The 26233-nt window shown below is 38.4% G+C and overlaps 1 protein-coding gene and 1 non-coding gene across 3 annotated transcripts in view; one reads left to right on the top strand and one right to left on the bottom strand.

The window, feature by feature from the left end:
* The window catches only part of ATAD2 (ATPase family AAA domain containing 2), a 96753-nt gene extending 72203 nt beyond the window's left edge, over positions 1-24550 (top strand). For both annotated transcript variants that reach the window (XM_055116901.2, XM_003820482.6), the window contains 9 exons: positions 4925-5060; positions 6558-6754; positions 7865-8024; positions 10078-10200; positions 10378-10521; positions 15807-16196; positions 18360-18493; positions 21319-21447; positions 23228-24550. In XM_055116901.2, the coding sequence (XP_054972876.2) occupies positions 4925-5060; positions 6558-6754; positions 7865-8024; positions 10078-10200; positions 10378-10521; positions 15807-16196; positions 18360-18493; positions 21319-21447; positions 23228-23269 (1455 nt within the window). In that variant the 3' untranslated portion in view covers positions 23270-24550. The remainder of the gene's footprint in view (positions 1-4924; positions 5061-6557; positions 6755-7864; positions 8025-10077; positions 10201-10377; positions 10522-15806; positions 16197-18359; positions 18494-21318; positions 21448-23227) is intronic.
* LOC112440734 (U6 spliceosomal RNA) lies at positions 1862-1967 on the bottom strand. The gene has a single exon (XR_003028752.2). It is a non-coding gene; the product is annotated as a U6 spliceosomal RNA (small nuclear RNA).
* Positions 24551-26233: the final 1683 nt, after the last annotated feature.

The raw sequence follows: 26233 nt of genomic DNA, 5'->3' as shown, positions 1-26233 counted from the left end.
CAGAGCGAGACTCCATCTCAAAAAAAAAAAAAAAAGTATTTAAAAAACGGGATTATATGATACATACTATTCTGCAATTTGCTTTATTCGCTTATCAATAAATGTATTCATGTATTTGTTAGTGCTAAAGTCTCTTTAAGAGCTGCATGGTTTTTCCACTGTTGATGTACTATAATTTATTTATCCAAAGCCCTGTTGATAGGTTTTTTGGTTGTTTTCCAGATTTTTTTCTACTGGACTCTTATAGTGAGCATCCTTGTATTTTAGTTAGTATAAGCACTGGTATGTGGATTTTTCTAGTTTTGATTCCTAGAAGTGGAATAGCTGTAGCTGAATCAAAGAGTATTTTACATTTACAAGTTTTAACAATATTAAATTACTCATTCAAGTTTGTGCCAATTTAGACAACTGCCAATAGTGAACAAAAGGCCATGCTGCTTCTGCCTGGAATACTCTTCTCTTACATACTTGCCTGGCATCATTTTTTATTTTTCTCAAATCTCTGCTCAGATGTCACCTCAGGGAGGCCTTCTTTGATCAGAGTTTCTCAATAATAGCAATAGCTCTTTCACCCATCACACTCTTTTCCCTTTTCCTGCTTTATTTGTATTGCCTCCTGCCATTAAATATTAATTTGCTTGACTCTGTTTCCCCATCAGAATGTAAAGTACATGAAATTAGGGACTGTTTTTTGTCACCTTTGTGTCCATAGAGCACATAACAAGCATATTGTAGGCTTCTGTGTATTTTAATGAATGAGTTTAATGGTTTTTTTTCATACTTTTGACAAAATTGGTTTACAATTTTTAGAACACTAGTAGGAAGATAAGCTCAAATACTTACTAAAGAAATATTTATTGAGTGCTTATTTTCTCCCAGGTGTGGTTCTAGGCACTGGAGATATAACAGTGAATAAGATACACAAAAACGTGTATCCTTACACATGTAGGGCTAACATTTTAGTTGAGTGGGGGAGAGAAGTTTTAAAAATTTTATAATACTAACTATTATTGTGGAGAAAGATTTAGCTAAGGGGTACCAAAAGAGTATGGGTAGGTTACAGTGTTAAATAGGCTAGGTAAGGCCTCAGTAAGAAGATGATATTTGGCCGGATGCAGTGGTTCATGCCTGTAATCCTAGCACTTTGGGAGGCTGTGGTGGGCGAATCACCTGAGATCAGGAGTTCAAGACCAGCCTGGCCAACATGGTGAAACCTTGTCTCTACAAAAATTAGCTGGACATGGTGATGTGTGCCTGTAATCCCAGCTACTCAGGAGGCTGAGGCGGGAGAATTGCTTGAACCTGGAAGGTGGGGTTTGTAGTGAGCCAAGATCCCACCATTGCACTCCAGCTGGGGCGACAAATCAAAACTCCATCTCAAAAAAAAAAAAAAAATGATGATGATATTTGAGGAAAGACGTGGAAAAGGTAAGGTAGTGAACCATTGGAATAGCTGAGGGACAAAAGATCCTAGCAGAGGAAGAAGCAAATGCAGAGGCTCTGAGGCAGATCTGTGTCTGGCAGGTTGGAAAAATAGCAAGAAGGCCAGGATGATAGACCAGAGTAAGTGAGGGGTAATGTAGGAGGAAAGGAGGCCAAGGTTATCAAGGGACCAGATTATGTCCCCAGTGACTCTGTATAATAATTGATTACAGAACCTCCAAGTTAAATAAGCTAGGAAATGAATATTAAGTATATATTATAAACTCTTTGAGTGGGGGAGGTCCTTAAAAGTTTTCAGTTTAGTTAATTATCTAGTTTCATACCCTACACTGTCGCCTTTATGTGGATATCTCATATGTTGAAACACTTTCTACACAGTTCTTTTTGTTACCTTTGACTCCTAAAAATCCAACTTATTGAAGGAGGCTTTCATTTCTCTTTCTTTTTTTTTTAAACTTATAAAGGGGTCATGCTAATCTTCTGTATTGTTCCAATTTTAGTATATGTGCTGCTGAAGTGAGCACAAATCTTCCACTTCTTAATCTCCATTCATTTCCCAGATTGCATATAGAACTTGACTAATACATCTTCATCATGACAAGTCTTTGTATATTTGAATACTCTTTTATGTCTTGCTGATCCAGGCCTTTTCACATTAAACAGGATATGGTATATTCATTAGGGCTATTAATAAAGCAGAAGTTTATTTCTTACTCACTTTAACAATACTAGGCAGGTTGATTACATTGGCAAGTTTGTCTTCTGCTATGCAGTCATTCAAACACTCAGGCTGAAAGATACTTTATTTTACTTTATTTCATTTTATTTACTTGTTTATTTATTTATTTTTGGAGACTGAGTCGCACTGTGTTGCCTAGGCTAGCAGTGTAGGAGTGCGATCTTGGCTCACTGCAGCCTCAGCCTCCTGGGTTTCAGCAATTATCCTGCCTCAGCCTCCTGAGTAGCTGGGATTACAGGCATCCGCCACCATGCCCAGCTAATTTTGTATTTGTAGTAGAGATGGGGTTTCACCATGTTGGCCAGGCTGGTCTTGAACTCCTGACCTCAGGTGAGCCACTGTGCCCGGCCTGTTTTCTTATTTTCATCATGTAGCCTTCCAGGTCGCTTTCAGTACAGTCAACTGAAAGGACAGGCTCTTGCTTGTGCCTGACTTGGAAGTGGTGTAAATCATTTCCTCTCAAATTCCACTGGCTAAAGCTCAGTCACATAGCCTACTTCATTGCAAGAAAGGCTAGGAAATCTGACCTAGCTGTGTGCCCAAAGAACAAGAATACAGATTGTGGTAATAGTAGACTTTGTTACACAGCACACCAGGTTGTAGTTTCTTCAAAATTCTTGTCACTCTCCTGAATGTCTGTCTTTTTTCTAGTTCTTTTGGAAGGCCAGAGCCAGAATGAATGAAGTACTCTAGCAGTGTTCTGATTAACACAGTGGAAAAAAAAGATTGTTAGCCATAGTATTACTGGCTTCTTATTCTATCAACTGAAACTGTTAATCATTTTGAGATTTGAAATAAAGATAATGGCTTTATGCTCCGGGTAACAAGTAAGACAAACTAGGTGAACTTTGTATGGATGTGGAGAGGTCGAAAAAATGTAATCGGTTTAATCTGGGGAAACTTTTTCAAGAATGTGGAAATTCTATACCAAAAGATCTTTTCTTAAAGGATAGCTTCTCTTACTTTTTTTCTTAGGATAATTTCTAAGCATATAATTGCAAACTGGGTAAAATATTTTAATACAACATTCTATAAGTAGGGGAGAATGGGCCTGGGACTAGGAATTACCCATTTTTATAAAATGAATAAAATGAGCATGGTGGTGTGCACCTGTAGTCCCAGCTACTCGGGAGGCTGAAGTGGGAGAACCACTTGAATCTGGGAGGTGGGGGCTGCAGTGAGTCGAGATTGCACCACTGCACTCCAGCCTAGGTGACAGAGTGAGACCCTGTCTCAAAAAAAAAAAAGACAAAACTTACCATTTCATCCATTTTTTTAAGCATATAGTATAGTCGCATTAAGTGCATTTACAATGTTGGGCAACCATCACCACTATCCAGATCTTTCTTGTTATCCCAAGCAGAAACTGTACCTATTAACGGTAATTCCCCATTTCTATCTTCCCACAGCCCTCGGTAACTTCTGTTATAATTTGGCTCTGAATTGTTTATTCTAGGTACCTCATATAATTTGAATATGTATTTGTCTTTTGTGTCTTATTTAGTGTAATGTTTTCAAGTTCATCCATGTTGTATCTTGTGTCCAAATTTTATTCCTTTTTAGGGTGAATACTTTTCCATTGTATGTATATACCACATTTTGTATCCATTCATCTGGTGACAGACATTTGGGTCATCTTCACCTCCTGACGTTTGTGAATAAAGCTGCTATGATTACTGGAGTACAAATACTCGTTTGAGTTTTTGTTTTCAGTTCTTTGGGATCTATACCTAGAAGTGGAATTGCCACATCATATACTAATTCTGTGTTTAAACTTTGAGAAACCACCAAATTGTTTTCCACCGCAGCTACACTATTTTACATTCTTACCAGCAGTCCACTGAGTTTCCAATATCTCTCTTGTAGCCCACACTTACCTTCTGGCCTTTATATTTTGGTTTTTGTTTGTTTGCTTTTTATTTTTGAACAATTGCTCTTTCTTATATCTCATTTGGGGTTGGGAAAATGAATTAATTGATCTCAACAAACCTTTTAAGTATCAGGGCCAGGCACGGTGGCATATGCGTGTAATTGTAGCACTTTGGGAGGCCAGGGCAGGAGGATCACTTCAGCCCAGGAATTTGAGATCAGCCTGGGCAACACAAGGAGACCCTATCTACAAAAAGTTTAAAAATTAGCTGAGTGTGGTGGTGCGTGCCTGTAGTCCCAGCTACTCAGGAGGCTGAGATAAGAGGATTGCTTGAGCCCAGTCTGAGGTTGCAGTGAGCTATGATTGTGCCACTGCAATCCAGCCTGAGTGACAGAGCGAGACCTTGTCTCTTAAAAAAAAAGAAAACGAAAAAAGTAAAATATCATCAAGTCAGTTCCTTTATTAATTGTAGTTTGGGTTCTTGAGTTCTCATGATTTTTAGTTCCTTAGTCTCTTGTAAACATGGTTTATACATAAATCTAACATTCTTTAAAGACTTGTTTAAAAAATATACAATTTAGCTTGTCATTAAAAGTATGTGTATAATAACCTGCTATTGTCTTAAATGACTGACACATGCATTTCATATGCATGTGTGTATATATACTGCATACATATGTTTATATACTGTACAGATGCTCCTTGACATATGATGGTTTTATTTGGACATAACCCGATTGTTAAGTGGAGGGACATACTGAATACATGTCACTTTCATGTTGCTGTAAAGTCTAAAAATTGTAAATTGAACCATTGTAAGTTGGGGATCATCTGTATATATGATATATATTGCATTTATTTTCTTTTTTAAGGTGCAAGAATTGTTTATCCGTGATTATGGAGAGATTTTTAATGTCCAGTTACCGGATAAAGAAGAACGGACAAAATTTTTTGAAGATTTAATTCTAAAACAAGCTGCTAAGCCTCCTATATCAAAAAAGAAAGCAGGTTAGTTTCTATATCAAAGTTAATATTTAATAATTTTGAGAAAGTAGGAATGAAATAGTTAATGGCATTGACATGTATCTGATAACACAAGCTCAAAACCTCAGTCATGAGGTTGATGCATCTGCTGCTTAAAAATCTCTATGCTTCCCATTAAAATAGACTAAAGTTCTTAAGGTACACAAGGTCTTTCATAGTATAGCCCCAATCTATCTTTCTAAGCTCATTTTGGGCACTTGTGTTCTGCCTCAGCCCTCCACCCCCACATTTTTTTTCTCATAAAACACTATCTTTAAACCATATGTAACATAATTTTACCTTTTCACTATTTTAGTAATGCTTGCTGTCTCATCAGTAAAGCTTCTATCTCTATCCCCCATCTCTGTCTAAAGAACTACTTATTCTTTTATTTTTATTTTTTGAGACAGGGTCTGTGTCATCCGCTGGAGTGAAGTGGCATGATCGAGGCTCAACTGCAGCCTCAACCTCCTGGGCTCAAGCATCCTCCCACCTCAGCCTCCCAAGTAGCTAGGACAAGAGGCTCATGCCAAAATGCCCGGCTAAATACTTGTCCTTTTAGTATACCTCATTTATTCTTTATTATGAAGCCTTTCCTAACTTATATGGGCAAAATGAATTGCTTCTGCCTTTATGACCCATCATACTTTTAAAATACTACTAATATGGCATCACAATGATATAATTATGCCTCTTACTCCCTTAGTAGTTTGTCAGCTCATTGTGGCAGGACTCTAATAATCCTTTTTTTCATCCTGAGTACTCATTGGATATCTATTTAAACAAAATAACCTGTTGGTATATTTGAAACATATTACACGTTTTCATTAGTTCAAAACTAGTAAAGAAGGCTTTTTTATAGTTAGAATATTTTTGTCCTGGAAATAATGCAATTTCGAAGTTTAATAGCCTCTTAAATTATCTTTTTTTTTTTTTTTTTTTTCTTGAGACGGAGTCTCTCTCTGTCACCCAGGCTGGAGTGCAGTGGCACGATCTTGGCTCACTGCAAGCTCTGCCTCCCAGATTCATGCCATTCTCCTGCCTCAGCCTCCTGAGTAGGTAGGACTACAGGTGCACGCCACCACACCCAGCTAATTTTTTGTATTTTTAGTAGAGACCGGGTTTCACTGTATTAGCCAGGGTGGTCTCGATCTCCTGACCTGGTGATCCACCCACCTCGGCCTCCCAAAGTGCTGGGATTACAAGTGTGAGCCACCACACCTGGCTGCCTCTTAAATTATCTTAAAATGGAACAGAGGTAATGACTTGTAGGAATTAGCATTCCAAATTACAAGTTACTAATGATTTCTGGAGGGGACGTAGGGTTAGAGATTATGGTAATACTTTTGTATTTCAAATCTTTGGATTCCTTGCATATATAAGGAAGATAATCCCTCAAATCCTGACTCTGTTTTCATTAAATCACTTGTCAACCTCAATGTTATGGAGGAGCAGTAACTAAACTCTTCCATTCATGTGAAGTTTTGCAGGCTTTGGAGGTACTCCCAGTAGCACCACCACCTGAGCCAAGATCACTGACAGCAGAAGAAGTGAAACGACTAGAAGAACAAGAAGAAGATACATTTAGAGAACTGAGGATTTTCTTAAGAAATGTTACACATAGGCTTGCTATTGACAAGCGATTCCGAGTGTTTACTAAGCCTGTTGACCCTGATGAGGTATTAGTTTAATCTTTGGATCAAGTGTATTCTAGGCCATAATGCTTCACAATCAAAGGATATATGAAGAGTTTATGTGGTTCTGCCTACACTCTGAACTAGTTTTATCTATTTGGAAACATGTACCGGGTTAGTGTCCTAAGCACATGTAGACTTTAAGAGCAGGGTAACGCATTTTCCTTTCCTGCAGACAATTAACTTTGTCTCCCCAACCTAAACATTCCAGAAGTAATTGAGAATGTCTTATTTTTTTTTATTATTTTTTTATTTTTTTGAAACAGAGTTTTGCTCCTGTTGCCCGGGCTGGAGTGCAATGGCGCGATCTCGGCTCATTGCAACCTCCACCTCCCAGGTTCAAGTGATTCTCCTGCCTCAGCCTCCCAAGTAGCTGGGACTACAGGCGTGTACCACCACGTCCAGCTAATTTTTGTATTTTTAGTAGAGACAGGGTTTCTCCGTGTTGGCCAGGCTGGTCTCAAACTCCTGACCTCAGGTAATCCACCCACCTCAGCCTCCCAAAGTGCTGGGATTACAGGCATGAGCCACCATGCTCGGCCTTTTTTTTTTTTTTTTTTTTTTTTTTTTTTTTGTAGTAAGGGTTGAGGCCTCACTCTGTTGCCCAGGCTGGAGTGCAGTGACACAAATCATCTTTCACTGCAACCTTGTAAAGATAGGGTCTTGCTGTGTTGCCCAGCCTAGTCTCAAACTCTTGGGCTCAAGCAATCTTCCTGTCTCAGCCTCCCAAAGTGCTGGGGATTACAGGCATGATATTATTATGACCTACACGATTGGAAGAGACCTGGAGAGCCAGGTCTTAAGTTGCCCTGAAGGATGGGTGGCAATTGGATGAGGAAAGAATATAGGCTGTTACTGGAGAATACAGCTGCCCAAGAATAAGAAACAATTACTGGAGAATACAGTTGCCCAAGGAATAGGAACAAATACAAAACAAAAACAGCCTTAAATCAAGTGAAAGGTTTTATGTTAAATATATTATCATAATCTCTTACGTATTTATTCTCTATCTCCTATATTGCCTGGCAGAGAAACTTGACTCACATGTTATGTTTAGAGTTAATTTTGTGATTTGATCATTTGCTTGAATTTTAGGTTCCTGATTATGTCACTGTAATAAAGCAACCAATGGACCTTTCATCTGTAATCAGTAAAATTGATCTACACAAGTATCTGACTGTGAAAGACTATTTGAGAGATATTGATCTAATCTGTAGTAATGCCTTAGAATACAATCCAGATAGAGATCCTGGAGGTGAGTATTAGTGAATTTTTTTTCAGGGGGTTGAGTTGGGGGGCAGCTAACACTTAGGGTTGATTTTTGTGTCAGGTGCTATATTATAAACATAATCAAAATACTATTTAATCCCCACAACAACCATTTTATAAATGGTAAAAATGAAGTTCAGAAAGGTTAAAAACATTGCTGAAGGTCACACTTCCAGGAAGGGACAGAGTGAGAATTTGAATGCAGGTTTCTTTCATTCCCAAATCCCTGTTTATTAACAATTACATGATAGATCCTCTAATGAGACACAAAATGGCTTGTATACTTTGTATATCAGTGCTCTTCCTCAAAGTGGAAAAGTAGGCACTCTGTAATGAAATAGTTTTTAAAATATTCTATTAGTTAAGACCATTATAATTTTTATTACAAAAGCAATATAATATAGGGCTTACTAGTAGTAATATTTTTAAAAATCTAGTCCCCCATTTCCTTTCTCCAAAGGCAGACACTGTTATGTTCGAGGATATCTTTTCAGACCTTTTTCTGTGCATATACCCCTTCTGCTTTCACCTATCCCCTCTATTAATATAAAATTTAATGGGTACAATGTATGTTATTTGGGTGGTGGATACCCCCAAAGCCCTGACTTCATGTGCAGTCTGTGCCTGTAACAAAAATTACACTTGCACCCCATAAATTTTTACAAATCTTTAAAAATAAAATGTATAAAGGATTTTTAATGATATGTTTGTTCTGCAGCTTGTCCATTTCCAAGAAATGTTCTTTCTTGGGTGCTTGTTTAATTTTTTGATGGCTTCCTGTTATTACAGATGCAGAGTTCTTTAACTCTTACCAGTGGATAAAAAGATACATTTTAAAAATAGTTGTTTTCTGTATTCATTTCTCCTCCAGTACATTGGCTTTCTGTTTTTAAATTGGTGGTGCTTGTTAGTTAGATTGATTAGTATAGGAAACTACTAAAATTTTTTTCAACAATTGAAAAGCTTACTATTCTTTCCCTCCCAGTCCTCTAGCTCACCTTCCCTAGGCATTTCCCTGTAGTTCAGAGTTCTGGAGTCAAGCAGTAGGAAACAGACTAACAAGATGAGAACAGTCCATTGTACGTAGGTAGAAGAAACGAGGTACCCTGGAGGCAGAGGGCTTTCTCTGTTGCATTGCAATCATGCTGTTGCTGCTGCTCCCTTTCTGTCTATTGTGGCAATCTAAAATTACTTCAGGCTAGTGGTGTCAAATGTTAGTGGACATCAGAATCTCCTAAAGGACTTCATAAAATATGGATCACTGGACCCCATCTCTAGGGTTTCTGATTCTGTAGGTGTGGCCCCTGAGAATTTGCATTTCTAATGAGTTTCCCGGTGACACTGAGGCTGCTGAGTTCTGGAACCACTACTTAGACCTTGCCCTGACTTTCTTCAGGCCCAAATGCCATGTTAGAAAGCCCACTTCAACATTCTGCGTGTAATGTACTGTATAACCTGGGAGTGAATTTTGCAATCTCTTGTCCTTTGAGGAGTATTGATGTGGCTCAAGCAATCCTGCATTCACTTATTCCGTCTTCTGCCTCAAATCATATTCCAGTTTGTAGTATTCATACTCTGAGCTTAGGATTTTCCCAGTGTTTCCTGTGGAGGGTTGCTTTTTCATTGTCTTTGTCTATTTTCTTTGTCAATGCAATAACAACCTCTATAAATCTCTTGCAAAATTCTTTCACATTCTTTGTTCACTAATGACACTGATAGCCTTCTCTTTTATTTTTTGTTATCATGTTTAATCTCTTGCTATTGATTGATTCCTTTTTTTTTTTCTGATATTTCAAAGGGATCTGAACAGGACAGAGCAGTAAAATTGTTTGGGTTTAGTTTGCCATATTGAATCAGATGTCCAGAACATTAGATTAGCACCAGAAACAGAATAGGACAATTCCAGTAACTTTGACTATTCTTGGTAAAAGTCAAAAGGAATTGTAAGAGCTACTATCTTAGCCTAATATGCTGAGTTTATTTTTGGTATATTATTAAAAGGGGGAAATTAAAAATTACATTTTTTACTCACTTCATAGATCGTCTTATTAGGCATAGAGCCTGTGCTTTAAGAGATACTGCCTATGCAATAATTAAAGAAGAACTTGATGAAGACTTTGAGCAGCTCTGTGAAGAAATTCAGGAATCTAGAAAGAAAAGAGGTAGGAAAGTGATTTGGTTGATTTGTACCAACCTAATATTATGAATGAATTTCAGAATATATGAATTTCAGAAGCATCTGAAAAGGATGCTTCAGATGTATTTTGTACTTTTAGTTAATCCTTCATGTAATTTTGAAATCTGGAAATCTTTTGACATCCCACATATCTATTTATAAGGTTGTAGCTCCTCCAAATATGCCCCGTCTTACTACCATGTGATGCCAAAGCAAAATTCCACTCTTGTTGGTGATAAAAGATCAGACCCAGAGCAGAATGAAAAGCTAAAGACACCGAGTACTCCTGTGGCTTGCAGCACTCCTGGTAAGTACTCAAGTAGTTTTCATTTATGAAATTATAACTTTATTCTTTTCTAATGCCATTAACTTTCTCCCTTATTTTCCTTTATTTGTGTTAATGCAGTGAATTACATTGATTTTGTTACTATTAAGACAACTTTGCATTCTTGAAATAAATCCAAGTTTATAATGTACCACTTGCAACCCAGAAGTCACCATCTAATTGTGGACTGTCTTGATTTGAAACTGATGTCCGTAAATTCTGGTCTATTTCTTACTCCCCCTTATTCTTAGAAGGTAACTCCACATGTTACCTATTCAAAGCCTGTAGGGTTTTCTAAGGCCTGCCTTCCTTGGCAGACTTCTAATTCCAATTTTTGTTCTTTAAGCCCCTTTGTCAGACTGCTTAGCTTCTCAGCCTCTGTTATTCACTTGTTTTCCCAGATTTTAGCACTGTAATTCCTCACTACCCTTTTTTTTTTTTTTTTTTTTTTTTGAGACGGAGTCTCGCTCTGTCACCCAGGCTAGAGTGCAGTGGTGCGATCTCGGCTCACCGCAACTGCTGTGTCCCGGGTTCATGCCATTCTCCTGCCTCAGCCTCCCAAGTAGCTGGGACTATAGGCACCCGCCACTATGCCTGGCTAATTTTTTTTTTTTTTTTTTTTTTTTTTTTTGTATTTTTAGAGAGACAGGGTTTCACCATGTTAGCCAGGATGGTCTCGATCTCCTGACCTCATGATCCACCCACCTTGGCCTCCCAAAGTGCTGGGATTACAGGCATGAGCCACTGCGCCTGGCCATTCCTCACTACCTTTTTAGATCTCTGTGTGTGTGTTAAGGTTAGGGTTAGCGGTGTTTGCTGGGGTTGAACCTTCTATTGTATTGCAAGTTTGTCCATCCTCAGGTAATTGATTTGAGATAGATAAAGAATAAGCCCTTCTTTTGAAAAAATAGGAGGAGGCAGCTGGGAAAGGAAAGATAAGAGAAGAAAATTAGCAAGAGGCCTTCACTACCAGAATGCTGACAGTCAAATCAGCTTTAAGCAAGAATATATATATGTGGAAATTGATGACATGGAAATTGGCTCCCTTAAAACAATCGTTTGATAGATACCCAACAGGATTACATATTTTGTGTCCACCAAAAGACATGTACAAGAATATTCAAAGAAGCAATATTCATAATATTAGGTTGGTACAAAAGTGGTTGTGGTTTTGCCATTAAAAGTCATGATTCAACACTGGGGGTAACTCAAATGCCCACTACCAGTAGAATGGAAAGATATGAATTATTATACAGTGAGAATCCTTAAACGTCAACTACATACAACAGCATAGATGAACCTCCCAAACAATGTTGAGTGAATCCTAGATACATTTACATGTGAAATAAATTTTAAAATATGTATTTAAAATTTTTATATATGTATGAAGTCAAAAATGGGCAAAACTATTCCATGGTGTCATAAATCAGGATATTATTTACTTTGTAGGATATTATGACTAGAATTAGAATAAGGGTGATTTGGAATGTTAGTATATATTCTGTTTCTCAATCTGGGTGCTGATTATGTGAGTTTCTTCTGTTGGTGGATATTCATTTCATGTTTATGTTCTGAGTACAATTGACCCTTGAATAATACAAGTTTGAGGTACACAGGTCCACATATGTGTGGATTTTTTTCAATAAATATCTTGGAAGTTTTTTTGGAGCTTTGCAACAGTTTGAAAAAACTTGCAGATTGAATCGCGTAGCCTAGAAATAGTGAAAAAGTTAGGTATGTCACAGATGCATACAATATGTATAGACAGTAGTCTATTTTATCACCACCATAAAATATACACAAGTCTATTTTAAAAAGTTAAGATTTATCAAAACTTACCACACAAACACAGATCGTACATAGCACCATTTGCAGTCAAGAGAAATTTAAACAAATGTAAAGACTCAGTATTAAATCACAACTGCATAAAATTTACTGTAGTACATAACTTTACTACCGTAATTTTGGAGCCACCTCCTGTTGCTGTTGTGGTGAGCTCAAGTTTCATGAGTATCTGCTTAAAACGATGTGTGATGCGGTGAGCAGTTGGCCTCTCCAGTAAATTGCTTATTGCAGTAAAAAGTGATTTGTGGTTCTCAAGTATTTTTTGTGTGTGTTTAGTATAGTACAAAAAATCTTGAGTAACACCATAGGACACATAGGAGGTGCCACTAGTAATGCTGGAAGTGCTCCCAAGAAGCAGAGAAAGTCATAACCTTCTAAGATAAAGTTGAATTGTTTGTTATGTACCATAGATTGAGGTCTGCAGCTGTAGTACCCTGCCCTTTCAAGACGAATCCAGTATAAGGACCATTGTAAACAATAATAATAAAGAGCCAGGCATGGTGGCTCACGCCTGTAAACCCAGCACTTTGGGAGGCTGAGGCAGGTGGATCACTTGAGATCAAGAGTTTGAGACAAGCCTGGTCAACACAGTGAAACCCCATCTCTACTAAAAATAAAAAAAATTAGGCGTGGTAGACAGTGCCTGTAATCCCAGCCACTGGGGAGGCTGAGGCATGAGAATCACTTGAACCCAGAAGGTGGGGTTTGCAGTGAGCCAGATTGCATCACTGCACTCCAGCCTGGCCAACAAAGTGAGACCCTTGTCTCAAAAGAAAGAAAAGAATACCAGGCGCAGTGGCTCACGCCTGTAATCCCAACACTTTGGGAGATCAAGGTGGGTGGATTGCCTGAGGTCAGGAGCTCAAGACCAGTGTGGCTAACATGGTGAAACCCCGTCTCTACTAAAAATACAACAACTAGCTGGGCATGGTGGTGCGCGCCTGTAATCCCAGCTCCTCCTGTAATCCCAGCCCTCAAGGGACTGAGGCAAGAGAATTGCTTGAACCCAGTGGGGCAGAGGTTGCAGTGAGCCAAGATCGTGCCACTGCCTTCCAGCCTGGGCAATAGAGTGAGACTGTCTCAAAAAATAAAGAAAGAAAAGAAGGAAATTTTGAAGTTGTTGTTGCAGCTGCACTAGCAAATGCAAAAACTTTGTACTTTTTGTGAAATACCTTTTGTCTGATATTGAAAATGCAGCTTTTATCCGGATGCAAGATTGCTATAAGAAAGGCATACCTGTAGACTCTAATACAATTCAAGAAAAAATGAAGTCATTATATGACAAAGCAGAAGGAATTTAATGCCAGCAAAAGATGGTTTGATAATTTTAGAAAGAGGTTTGGCTTAAAAAATATCAAGATAGGGCCAGGCGCGGTGGCTCACGCCTGTAATCCCAGCATTTTGGGAGGCCAGGGTGGGCGGATCACGAGGTCATGTGATCGAGACCAGCCTGGCTAACACGGTGAAACCCCATCACTACTAAAAATACAAAAAATTAGCCGGGCACTGTGGCGGCACCTGTAGTCCAGCTACTCGGGAGGCCGAGGCAGGAGAATGGCGTGAGCCCAGGAGGCGGAGCTTGCAGTGAGCCGAGCCTGGGTGGCAGCACTCCAGCCTAGGTGACAGAGCAAGACTCCATCTCAAAAAAAAATCAAGATAACAAGAGAAGCAGCTTCTGACAACCAAGAGGCAGCAGACAAGTTCCCAAACACCATTAAGAAAATCACTGGACAGAGGCCAGGCACTATGGCTCATGTCTGTAATCCCAGCAGTTTGGGAGGCCAAGGTGGTAGGATTGCTTGAGGCCAGGAGTTTAAGACCAGCCTGGGCAACAGAGCAAGACCCCATCTGTAAAAAAACAAACAAAACACTGGCCAGGCATGGTGGCACACATTTGTAGCCCTACCTTCTTGGGAGACTGAGGTAGGAGGATTGCTTGAGCCCAGGAGTTCAAGGCTGCAGTGAGCTATTGATTATGCCACAGCACTCCAGCCTGGGTGACAGAGCAAGACCCTGTCTCGAAGAAAAAAAAAAAAAAAAAAAAGAAGCCACTGGGGAGAAAGGTAATCTTTCATTCTCCTTTGTCATTTCTATTACCTAAAAGTTTTACCACTTCTTTCCAGGACTACTGCTGTGTGGTTATACTGCATCTAGTCTAGACAGAATATTTAACCTCTCTGTACCTTAGTTTCTTCATCTGTAAAATGATGATGATAATGGTAGCAAACTTCATTGGGTTAAAGTGAAATTTTTTTTGAGATGGAGTTGCGTCACGCAGGCTAGAGTGCAGTGGCATGATCTCGATTCACTGCAAGCTCTGCCTCCCAGGTTCACACCATTCTCCTGCGAGTAGCTGGGACTGCAGGCACCGGCCACCATGCCCAGCAAATTTTTTTGTATTTTTTGTAGCGATGGGGTTTCACTGTGTTAGCCAGGATGGTCTCGATCACCTGACCTCGTGATCCGCCCACCTCAGCCTCCCAAAGTGCTGGGACTACAGGCGTGAGCCACCGCGCCCGGCCAGGTTAAATTAAATTTTAATGAGTAAGCATACATAAGGGGCTTAGAAGAATTCCTAGTATATGCTTGATGCAGTGGCATACACCTATAGTTGTAGCCACTCAGGAGGCTGAGGTAGGAGGATCGCTTGAGCCCAGGAGTTTGGGGTTGTAGTGCGCCAAGACTGTGCTTGTGTATAGCCATTGCACTCCAGTCGAGGCAATGTAGTAAGATAGTTTCTAGTACATGATAAATGCTCAATAAGTGTAGCCTATTTCAAGTCTTGCCCTTCTTCCAGTCCATTTCTCATACTGCTGCCAAAGTGATCTTTGCAAAATATGCATTAGACAGATCATGTCAGTACCCTCCTTAAAATTATTCAAGATTAAAAGTATTCAAGATAGGCTGGGTGCGGTGGCTCACGCTTGTAATCCCAGCACTTTGGGAGGCCGAGGCGGGCAGATCACGAGGTCAGGAAATCGAGACCATCCTGGCTAACATGGTGAAACCCTGTCTCTACTAAAAATGCAAAAAATTAGCTGGGCGTGGTGGCAGGTGCCTGTAGTCCCAGCTGCTCGGAGAGGCTGAGGCAAGAGAATGGCATGAACCCGGGAGGCAGAGCTTGCAGTGAGCCGAGATCGCACCACTGCACTCCAGCCTGGGCAACAGTGAGACTCCGTCTCAAAAAAAAAAAAAAAAAAAAAATTCAAGATAAAATCAAAATTTTTTACCATTTTATGGTCTGGGCCTTACCCACTTCTCCACCTTCTCACAGTCTGCTCTATTCTTGTTTCTGTATTTTAATCATACAAAATACTGTGGTTTCTCACTATTTATCTTTTCATATATCAGGGTTTTTCACTCTTTGAATTTTAGAAAATGGCTGAATGTTCTTTCATCATTTTTCTTTAAATTTCTTGAAGCTCAGTTGAAGAGGAAAATTCGCAAAAAGTCAAACTGGTACTTAGGCACCATAAAAAAGCGAAGGAAGATTTCACAGGCAAAGGATGATAGCCAGAATGCCATAGATCACAAAATTGAGAGTGATACAGAGGAAACTCAAGACACAAGTGTAGATCATAATGAGACCGGAAACACAGGAGAGTCTTCGGTGGAAGAAAATGAAAAACAGCAAAATGCCTCTGAAAGCAAACTGGAATTGAGAAATAATTCAAATACTTGTAATATCGAGAATGAGCTTGAAGACTCTAGGAAGACTACAGCATGTACAGAATTGAGAGACAAGATTGCTTGTAATGGAGATGCTTCTAGCTCTCAGATAATACATATTTCTGATGAAAATGAAGGAAAAGGTATGTCTTTTTCAATTAAAATAATTTACTGATTTTAAAAGATATTTCAAAGTTTCTAAACACCTAATTGCATCTTAGTTTATTGCTTTTTGCTTGCCTTTCAGAGAGCAGATGTTAGTTAATTAGAAAACAATAGCATTATCTTTACTATTGAGCTAGTAAGGATAGTTACAAGCTGTGGCATCAAACAGACCTAGATTTGAGCCTCCAGTTCACTACTTCACTACTTAGTAGCTTGTGACCTTTGGCAAGATACTTAACTTGTCAGCCTGTTTGCTCATCTGCAAAATTGGGGTAGATAAGATAGTTGCTTGGTAATGAGGTATTTTTAAGATTAAATGTAACAAACTAAAGCATGATACCCTTTCATTTTTAAGCAAGATAAGAGTCTGCTATGATTCTTGCTGAGTGGTATGAACAACTCTTACCCCGATCATTTTTCTATCCCTTATTGTAGGTTAAGTCCAAGATTATTTATATTTATTCCACTGATCCTGCTCCCCAAATTTTCTATTTAGAATTGTTGTCATTTGGATCTTCTGGAGCCCTTGACAGTAGATTTGTTTGGATTTTAGAAAAGCCAAACATTATTTAATCATACAAAGCAAAATAGTGGATAATGGGGCCAAAAATTTATTTTGGTCAAAAATAAGCATTGACTAAGTTAATGGACTTTTTTTTTTTAGTGACTGATACACTGAATGCAAGCCTTTTGCAAGGGCTTCTTTGACGTGAGCTCTAAGTGTATTTGAGTAATTAGCAATAATAGACTAGGATATACTTTCTAGTGTGAATATTTTAAATGTTAATCTTCTGGCTGTATAATATGTTTTGGTTTGAATCAGATTTGTTTTATTTTTCTTTTATCATTTTCTTTTTAAAAAGAATACTATTTAGCAGTACAGGTACTTGCTTCAATATCAGGGTTCTTATCCTGGCTCTCACAACAATTAGATGTATATCCTTAGAAAAGTCTCTCTTCACGGTCAGGCGTGGTGGCTCACATCTGTAATCCTAACACTTTGGGAGGCTAAGGTGGGTGGATCACGAGGTCAGGAGTTCGAGACCAGCCTGGCCTATATGGTGAAACCCCGTCTCTACTAAAAATACAAAAATTAGCTGGGCGTGGTGGCTAACGCCTGTAGTCCCAGCTGCTCTGGAGGCTGAGGCAGGAGAATCGCCTGAACCCGGGAGGTGGAGGCAGAGGTTGCAGTGAGCTGAGATCATGCCACTGCACTCCAGCCTGGGTGACAGAAGGACTCCATCTCAAAAAAAAAAAAAGAAAGAAAAGTCTCTTCACCTCTCCTGGCTTTATTTTTCTCATTTATCATTGAATGTATTGTTCTAAATCATGGATCAGCAGACTTCTTTAAAGAACCAAATACCAGATAGTTAAATACTTTAGCCTACACAGGGGCCCATACAATCTTGGTCTCTGTGACAACTACTCAACCCTGCTGGGAAAACTACATTGACAGTAGATAAAATGGATATGGCTGGGTTGGTTGGTTTGTTTTGAGACAGAGTCTTGCTCTGTCATCCAGGCTGGATTTCAGTGGCATGATCTCTGCTCACTGCAACTTCTGCCTCCTCGGCTCAAATGATCCTCCAACCTCAGCCTCCCAAGCAGCTGGGACTATAGGCATGTACCACCATGCGCAGCTAATTTTTTTTTTTTTTTTTAAAGAGATGGGGTTTTTCCATGTTGCCCAGGCTGGTCTTGAACTCCTGGACTCAAGGGATTCACCTGCCTTGGCCTCCCAAAGTGCTGGGATTACAGGCAGGCTGTGTTCTAATAAAACATAATTTACAGTGGTGGGCCAGATTTTGACCATGGGTGGTATTTTACAACCCCTGTTCTAGATTATTGAGGTCCCTTCTAGCTTTTCAGTTCTGTGTGTCTTGTGCTCAAGTAGAAGACATTCTAACCTGTTGAGAATCCCCTTGAAATACTCAATATGAAACATACTTCTCAAACTGTCCTTAATTTTTGAGTGTATGAGTGGCAGTATCTTAATCTTATAACAGAACGAGTTAATAAGCCAGAATTGCTGTTTATGTCCTTAGTAAACATGCCCTGTTTAATCTGCCTAATATTATTATTTATTTTAGGCATCATAATATCTATGGACCAAATAATAATTGTTTGATTTTTCATTCTAGAAATGTGTGTTCTGCGAATGACTCGAGCTAGACGTTCCCAGGTAGAACAGCAGCAGCTCATCAGTGTTGAAAAGGCTTTGGCAATTCTTTCTCAGCCTACACCCTCACTTGTTGTGGATCATGAGCGATTAAAAGTATGTAAATTGAAATCATAATGCTTTTACTCTGCAGATTAGTAATCCCCAAACACTGGCTTGTGACTAGTAGCATTCTGGCTACATGGGATTTACATGAAAAAGTAAAACTTTTTTTCCTCCAAGCTTCCCTTTACTGTTCTTCTCCTTCCCCTGTTCCAAATTAAGAATAGGTCAGGCGTAGTGGCTCACGCCTGTAATCCCATCACTTTGGGAGGCTGAGGTGGGCGGATCACCTGAGGTCAGGAGTTCGAGACCAGCCTGGCCAACAGTGTGAAACCCTGTCTTTACTAAAAATAAAAAATTAGGCTGGGCGCAGTGACTCATGCCTGTAATCCTAGCACTTTGGGAGGCTGAGGTGGGCGGATCACGAGGTCAGGAGATTGAGACCATCCTGGCTAACACAGTGAAACCCCATCTCTACTAAAAATACAAAAACAAAATTAGCTGGGCGTGGTGGCTGGCGCCTGTAGTCCCAGCTACTTGGGAGGCTGAGACAGGCGAATGGCGTGAACCCAGGAGGTGGAGCTTGCAGTGAGCCGAGGTTGTGCCACTGCACTCCAGCCTGGGCGATAGAGCGAGACTCTGTCTCAAAATAAATAAATAAATAAATAATAGATAAAACAAAAAATTAGTTAGGTGTGGTGGTGGGCACCTGTATTCCCAGCCTACTGGGGAGGCTGAGACAGGAGAATCACTTGAACCCAGAGGTGGAGGTTGCAGTAAGCCGAGATCGTGCCCTCCAGCCTGGATGACAAGAGCAAAACTCTGTCTCAAAAAAAAAAAAAAAAAAAAGAATTATTACTATTATTTTTTAATATAAAATAGATTTTTAATTCTTAAAAAAAAATAGACAAAGTCTCACTGTGTTGCCCAGTCTGGTCTCAAATTCCTGAGCTCAAGTAATCCCCCCGCCTCAGCCTCCCAAAATGCTAGGATTATAGGCATGAGCCACCATGCCTGGCCCAAAATTAAGAATTATATCCAAGGATCTGTGGTAGGAATCAGAGAGAAAATAGCTAAGTGATTCTGATAGCTGTCAGGTTATCTGTTGCTCATTCTATTCCCCTGCCTGTTCCCCTAAATTCAATTTTCATCCTAACCACTGTAATAAAATGACATCCTAATAGCTAATAATACTTGCCTTTGTTAAATTGAATTCTTCTTGCCATATCTGTAACACTTGACACTATAGATAACTCTTCTTCCTTGACTGTTGTGTCCTTAAATCATCCTTGCCTTCAACTACTTTTGTAAGCTCCTCAGGGTTTTTCTGATCATTTGCTCTATTATTCTGTACTTTTGGAATAGCCATCACCTCTGTAACGGTGAACCTACATCTGGAACCCCACACCCTGACACACCTAAACAACGGTCTTATCTCCTCAGCCAACAACTTGGATGTGTTACAGTTGCCTTAACATATTTGAAATAAGATTGATTTCTTGCCCTTTTCCTTCAAAAGTAAAAACATTTTGCATCCCAATTCCAATTTACCTGTTTTATTTTGGCCACATTTCAAGTCTGAAAACATTATATGTTTATCAGAGAACATTATTTGTAATACAGATAAGAGTTTTGGCATTTTAGAGGGAAATCTGCCCTGTTTAAGTACAAAGTGAACCTGTTAGTACTAATGAACTTAGGAAAGCCTTTCTCTTGAATGTAGCAGAGCTAATAAGAACTTGATGTCTACACTTCTTAGAGAAGGAAGCAGCAATATTCCTGGAGTAGTTTCTCTCAAAAAACTGTAGTCTTTCTGAAAAACTCTATTAAAAAATATGTGTGGAACTGAAAACCCATGTAAATCTCATGACAGTGAAATGTATTCCTAGTGCTGAAACAGGAACTTGTGTGTAAGTTCACCGTGTTATGTTGTTTGGGGTTAAGAGTAGCAATTATTATTTTACTTAATTTTTATAAATTTTACAGCTTTGTTCTGCTCAGTATACATGTATGTCATTCAGAGTCAATTAAATTCATTACTGAGACTATTTCAATTTACTTTTTCTGATCATATAACCCATCAAAATAGACTATGTAATAGTACCATATATCCATTAGCATGCAATAAATAATGGCCTTTTATGAGAGGATATACTTGCTATAGAATAATTTGTATAAAGGATGTAGTTGGAGGTGACTATTTAATGTATTAAATTGCAGTTTTTAACTTGCTGATCTAAATTATTGGTCCCATACATTGTTTTTATGACCATTACCTATGGCCATTTTAGTTGGTTTTTACTTAACTATAATGGTGTGTTTTTGTTAATTATGAGGTAATGGCAGCATATTCTGGTAGGGCCAGACTTGAAGAATTACAGAAATCCAGTAAGTCCACCATTTTAGTCATGAGAAAAAAAACACTTAGCAGATGGAAAATCCTTTTTATATAAGAACCCTGAAGTGGTGAGGTAGTTCACCATTTATGTAGTATCTTTTTTAGTTTCACATAATAAAATTAGTTAAAATGTACTTATACTATCATAAAATCCCCTGCAAAAAAACTTTGCTTTTCTCCTGTTAATCTAAATTGAGGTTAGTTTTTAATTTGTTTGTAGATGCTTATGGCTAGACTTAGAATTGGCAATCCCCTCAGCTCTAGTTTTTAGAATATGAGTTACTCAAGGTCAAGGCCAGGATTATAGCTAGACTTAAGTACATTTAAATGTCAGAGCCACTGCCAGAGGCTGCCCTGTGTCATCAGATGGCTTGGTCTACCCTCTGTCAGGCTTGTAATAATTGCCCAAACCTTCTAAATTGAGTATCTTGTCTGAGGAAGTTTCTCTCTCACACATATTGACCCTCATATTTTCTTTTAGAATCTTTTGAAGACTGTTGTTAAAAAAAGTCAAAACTACAACATATTTCAGTTGGAAAATTTGTATGCAGTAATCAGCCAATGTATTTATCTGCATCGCAAGGACTATGATAAAACATCACTTATTCAGGTAAACTCTTGAGTGGAAACTTTTTATAAATGCTCTTGTGGTCACATTAATATATCACTTATGTAGGATTGTTGAGGCTTTATTTAATCTGTGTGAGAAACTGATTGTAAGAACTTAAAGACCATCTTTCTATTTCCAAAGTTGATGTCCCATTCCATAAAGATCATTTTTAATATGTGGATTATGAATTATTTCTAAATGCAAGTGAGTTTAGTATTTTTCCAGTCTATAACTTAGTTTGTTTGTTTGTTTATTTATTTATTTATTTAGAGACAGGGTCTCTGTCGCCCAGGCTGGAGTGCCGTGGTGCGATCTCAACTCACTCACTGCAGCCTCCACCTCCCAGGTTCAAGCAATCCTCCTGCCTCAGCCTCCCAAGTAGCTGGGACCACAGGCACCTGCCATCATGCCTAGCTAATTTTTGTGTTTTTTGTAGAGATGAGGTTTCAGTATGTTGCCCACGCCGATCTTGAGCTCCTGAGCTCAAGCCATCCAGCCACCTCAGCCTCACAAAGTACTGGAATTACAAACGTGAGCCACTGCACCCAGCCAGTAGTTTGTGTCTTTAATAAATAGTGGAACATAAACTATGAATACCCTTTTTGTGTGTATGTATTAATGAAGAATAATAGCTTCTTTTAAGACTTGTCAGCCAGGCACAGTGGCTCATGCCTGTAATCCCAGCACTTTGGGAAGCCAAGGCGGGTGGATTGCTTGAGCCCAGGAGTTCAAGACTAGCCTGGCCAACATGGTGAAACCCCGTGTCTACTAAAACAACAAAAACTAGCCAGATGTGGTGGTGTGCACCCATAGTCCTAGCTACTCGGGTAGCTGAGGCATGAGAATCACTTGAACCTGGGAGGCAGAGGTTGCAGTGAGCCAAGATCAAGCTACTGCACTCCAGCCTGGCTGACAGAGTAAGACTCTGTATGACAAAAAAAAAAAAAAAAAGACTTATGTACTTAATCTTCCTTTATAGTAGGTATTATAGTGTTAATTAGAGCATTAATACTTATTTTTGAGACAGGATCTTTCTCTGTCACCCAGGCTGGAGTGCAGTGGCAAGAATATAGCTCACTATAACCTGGAACTCCTGAGCTCAGGCAATCCTGCCTCAGCTTCTCAAGTAACTGAGATTATAGGCAAGCACCACCACACTGGGCTAATTTTTAAATTTTCCGTAGAGATGGAGGTTTCGCAATGTTGCCTAGGATGGTCCCAAATTCCTAGCTTCAAGCAGTCCTCCCGCCTCAGCCTCCCAAAGTGCTGGCATTAACAGGCAGGAGCCACCATGCCTGGCCTTATTATTATTTTTAATAACAGATCATTTCACTAGAGAGTGCTAAATTTTAAAAAAAGATATTACTTACATATGCATATTATTGGTAACTACAAAATATAACAATGATACCCATTAGTATATATATAGTATTTAGTATACCTACTAAAGTATACTATGTAGTATATATATAATATTGATACCTACAAAGTGTAAAATACTAAACTCTAACTACATCAGTACCTTGATTAATACTATTTGAATTTAACATAAGATGAATGTACCCCAGACTCATTTCAAAGTTATTTAAATAATGAAGTCCTACAGGTAAAATCAGTTTATGTGGCAGTCTTAAATACTGAACTGAATGTTTATTTTCACTATCAAATATATACCTGAATATTAATATTCTTAAGGTTGTTTACTGAAAAAGTAATGAAATGTTTCTTTAGCTTATTCCATATTGAAACTTACTATTTGCTCTTCCTCCCCTTTATCTAGAAAATGGAGCAAGAGGTAGAAAACTTCAGTTGTTCCAGATGATGATGTCATGGTATCGAGTATTCTTTATATTCAGTTCCTATTTAAGTCATTTTTGTCATGTCTACCTAATTGATGTAGTATGAAACCCTGCATCTTTAAGGAAAAGATTAAAATAGTAAAATAAAAGTATTTAAACTTTCCTGATATTTATGTACATATTAAGATAAATGTCATGTGTAAGATAACTGATAAATATTGGAACTTTGCTAGAACAAGACCCTGTAGTAATAGTAATAATAGTTGAAGTTTGGCCAACTCTTAATAAAGTTATTTTGGTAACTAATGTTTTATGGCACTTAAGAATAATTAGCAGCGTTAAATTTTGTTTGTATTAAGCACTTTTAATTTTATCCTTCCTAAAAATAGTTTATTGTATCTGACAAGAAACTTACTTAACCATTGTGTCCTTCCCATCTTTTTTGTCACCTTTGTTTTCTTTAAATGCCCTCCTCCCATCTGCCTTGAGATTCCCTTGTCTTCACTTAAAAGCCAGAGTGCAAGTCATGATTTGCGGGAGGGCTCTTGAACAACTTCTGGCTGCACCACAATTCTGTACTTGAGTATCACAGTTATTGTTTTTGAGACAAACATTTTTATAATTCTAATTTGGGTTAATAAAGATTTTAAATATTTCTTGGTTTACTTTTGTAATTATATACACAACAAATGTATTAATAACTACCTTGTTAAACACCTTTTAATAGCACAAAGTTTTTATATTTGCAAGCTGTTGATATCTTTCTAAAACTGTGTTTAGGTTATATTCTATTGATACTTTTTATATACAATTTTATAAATATAAATATTATAATTTTATATTAATGGTACCAAAAATACATTTCTTAAGGTTAAAAGCATGCACTTCCATGCATACTTGCTTTTGGGGAGAGTGGGGAGAAGACATTCTAATAATTAGTTTGTGAAATAACTTCTGTTGGAAACCTTTTGAGGGGAATAAGGAATGGTCATCTAAAATGAGAGATTCTGGATTTTAATGCAGTTCAAAGTTGAGCTGTATTTTTGTTGTTGATTTATCTGGATTTTTTTTTAAAGCCTTCTAAAACCCAGTAAATTCAATACCTTAATTAGTACATACTGTCTTATGTAATGCATAAAGCAATGCCAGTCACTGAGAACATTTAAATATGTCTATATTCCTGGAGATACACATTCTCATTTTTGTTGGTTTATTATAAATTATTCTTCTAGATGCATCTTTCATAACTAGGATTTCATTTTGTGTGTATAGCTTATGTAATAAATTTTAAAGGTGAAAACCGTCTCTTAAATTTGTTTCTATTTCTTAAGTATTTTAAAACATAGCAAAGATAATTCAGTGCAAAAGAAGTGTAAAGTCTGTTCTTTCATCATATATTACTGTGAAAATTTAAAGTGCTGTTGACACTGGAATGTTTTTATATGGTACATGTATTTTAGGTACAACGACTAAAGTGCTTCCTGAAATGTCTTCTACAGATTTTAGAAGTGTTATGTCTACATTCCTATGTAGAGTTTGAAAACCATGCTGAAATTGCAGTGTTGAATGTTATCTCTCATTTGTTGCTTAAAAGTGCAGTTAAGGCAAGAAAAACAAAAGGAACTCAGAAAGGAAAAAGTGAAATTCTCTGTGTTTACAAATGCCATGATTTTATATGTAGGAAATCCTTTTTTGAGACAGAGTCTCGCTCTGTCGCCTAGGCTGGAGTGCAATGGCATGATCTCGGCTCACCACAACCTCTTCCTCCCAGGTTCAAGCGATTCTCCCGCCTCAGCCTCTTGAGTAGTTGGGACCACAGGCGCATACCACCACTCCCAGCTAATTTTTGTATTATGTAGGAAATCCTGAAGAATCCACAAAAAATCTGTTAGAGGCAGTAAAAGAACTCAGCAGGCTGGATGTGGTGGTGCATGCCTGTAATCCCAGAACTTTGGGAGGCCAACGTGGGTGGATCACTTGAGCTCAGGAGTTCAGGGCCAGCCTGGACAACATGGTAAAACCCTGTCTCTACAAAAAAATACAATCATTAGCTGGGCATGGTGGCACATACTTGTAGTCCCAGCTGTTCCCTGGGAGGCTGAGGGCAGGAGGTCAAAGCTTGAGCCCAGGAGGTCAAAGCTGCAGTGAGCCAAGATTGCACTACTGTACTTCAGCCTGGGTGGCAGAGTGAGACTCTGTCTTTAAAAAAAAAAAAAAAACAGCAGAGTTACAAGATAGAAAACATACTAAAATCAGTTGTATTTGTATATACTAGCAATGAACAGTCCAAAAGGAAAATTATGAAAGCAATTTTACTTATAATAACATCTAAAACAGTAAACACCTAGGAATAAGTTTAACCAAGGATATATAAGAACTTAACATACTGATAACTACAAACTGTTGCCAAAAGAAATTAAGTAAGACCTAAATAAACAGAAAGACAGCCTGTATTCATGGTTTGGAAGACAGTACTGGTTAAGATGGCAGTAATCCCCAAAGTGACTACAGATTCAATGCAATTTCCATCAAAATCCCAATGGCCTTTTTTTGAAAAATAGGAAAGTAAATCCTAAAAATCATGATGTATTGCAAGGTACCCTGAATAGCCCAAAAAATCTTGAAAAAGGAGAGAACTCACTTCCTGACTTTGAAACTTACTACAAAGCTACATATATTAAAGCAGTATAATACAGGCGTAAGGTTAGACATATAGGTCAATGGAATAGAAAGTCCAGAAATAAACCAATATATCTATGGTCACTTGATTTTCAACGAGAGTGCCCACATCTATTCAATAGGAAAGAACCATTTCTTCAACAGATGGTGCTGGAACAACTGGATATTCACATGCAAAAGAATGAAGTTAGATCCCTATCTGAGAATAGCTAATGCGTGCTGGGCTTAATACCTAGGTAATGGGTTGATGTGTGCAGCAAACCACCATGGCACTCGTTTACCTGTGTAACAAACCTGCACATCTTGCA

Source organism: Pan paniscus, chromosome 7 (assembly GCF_029289425.2).
Source record: "Pan paniscus chromosome 7, NHGRI_mPanPan1-v2.0_pri, whole genome shotgun sequence".
Taxonomy (NCBI): Eukaryota; Metazoa; Chordata; class Mammalia; order Primates; family Hominidae; genus Pan; species Pan paniscus.
The sequence above is the reverse complement of the archived record's forward strand: the minus strand, read 5'-3'. Positions and strand labels throughout refer to the sequence as shown.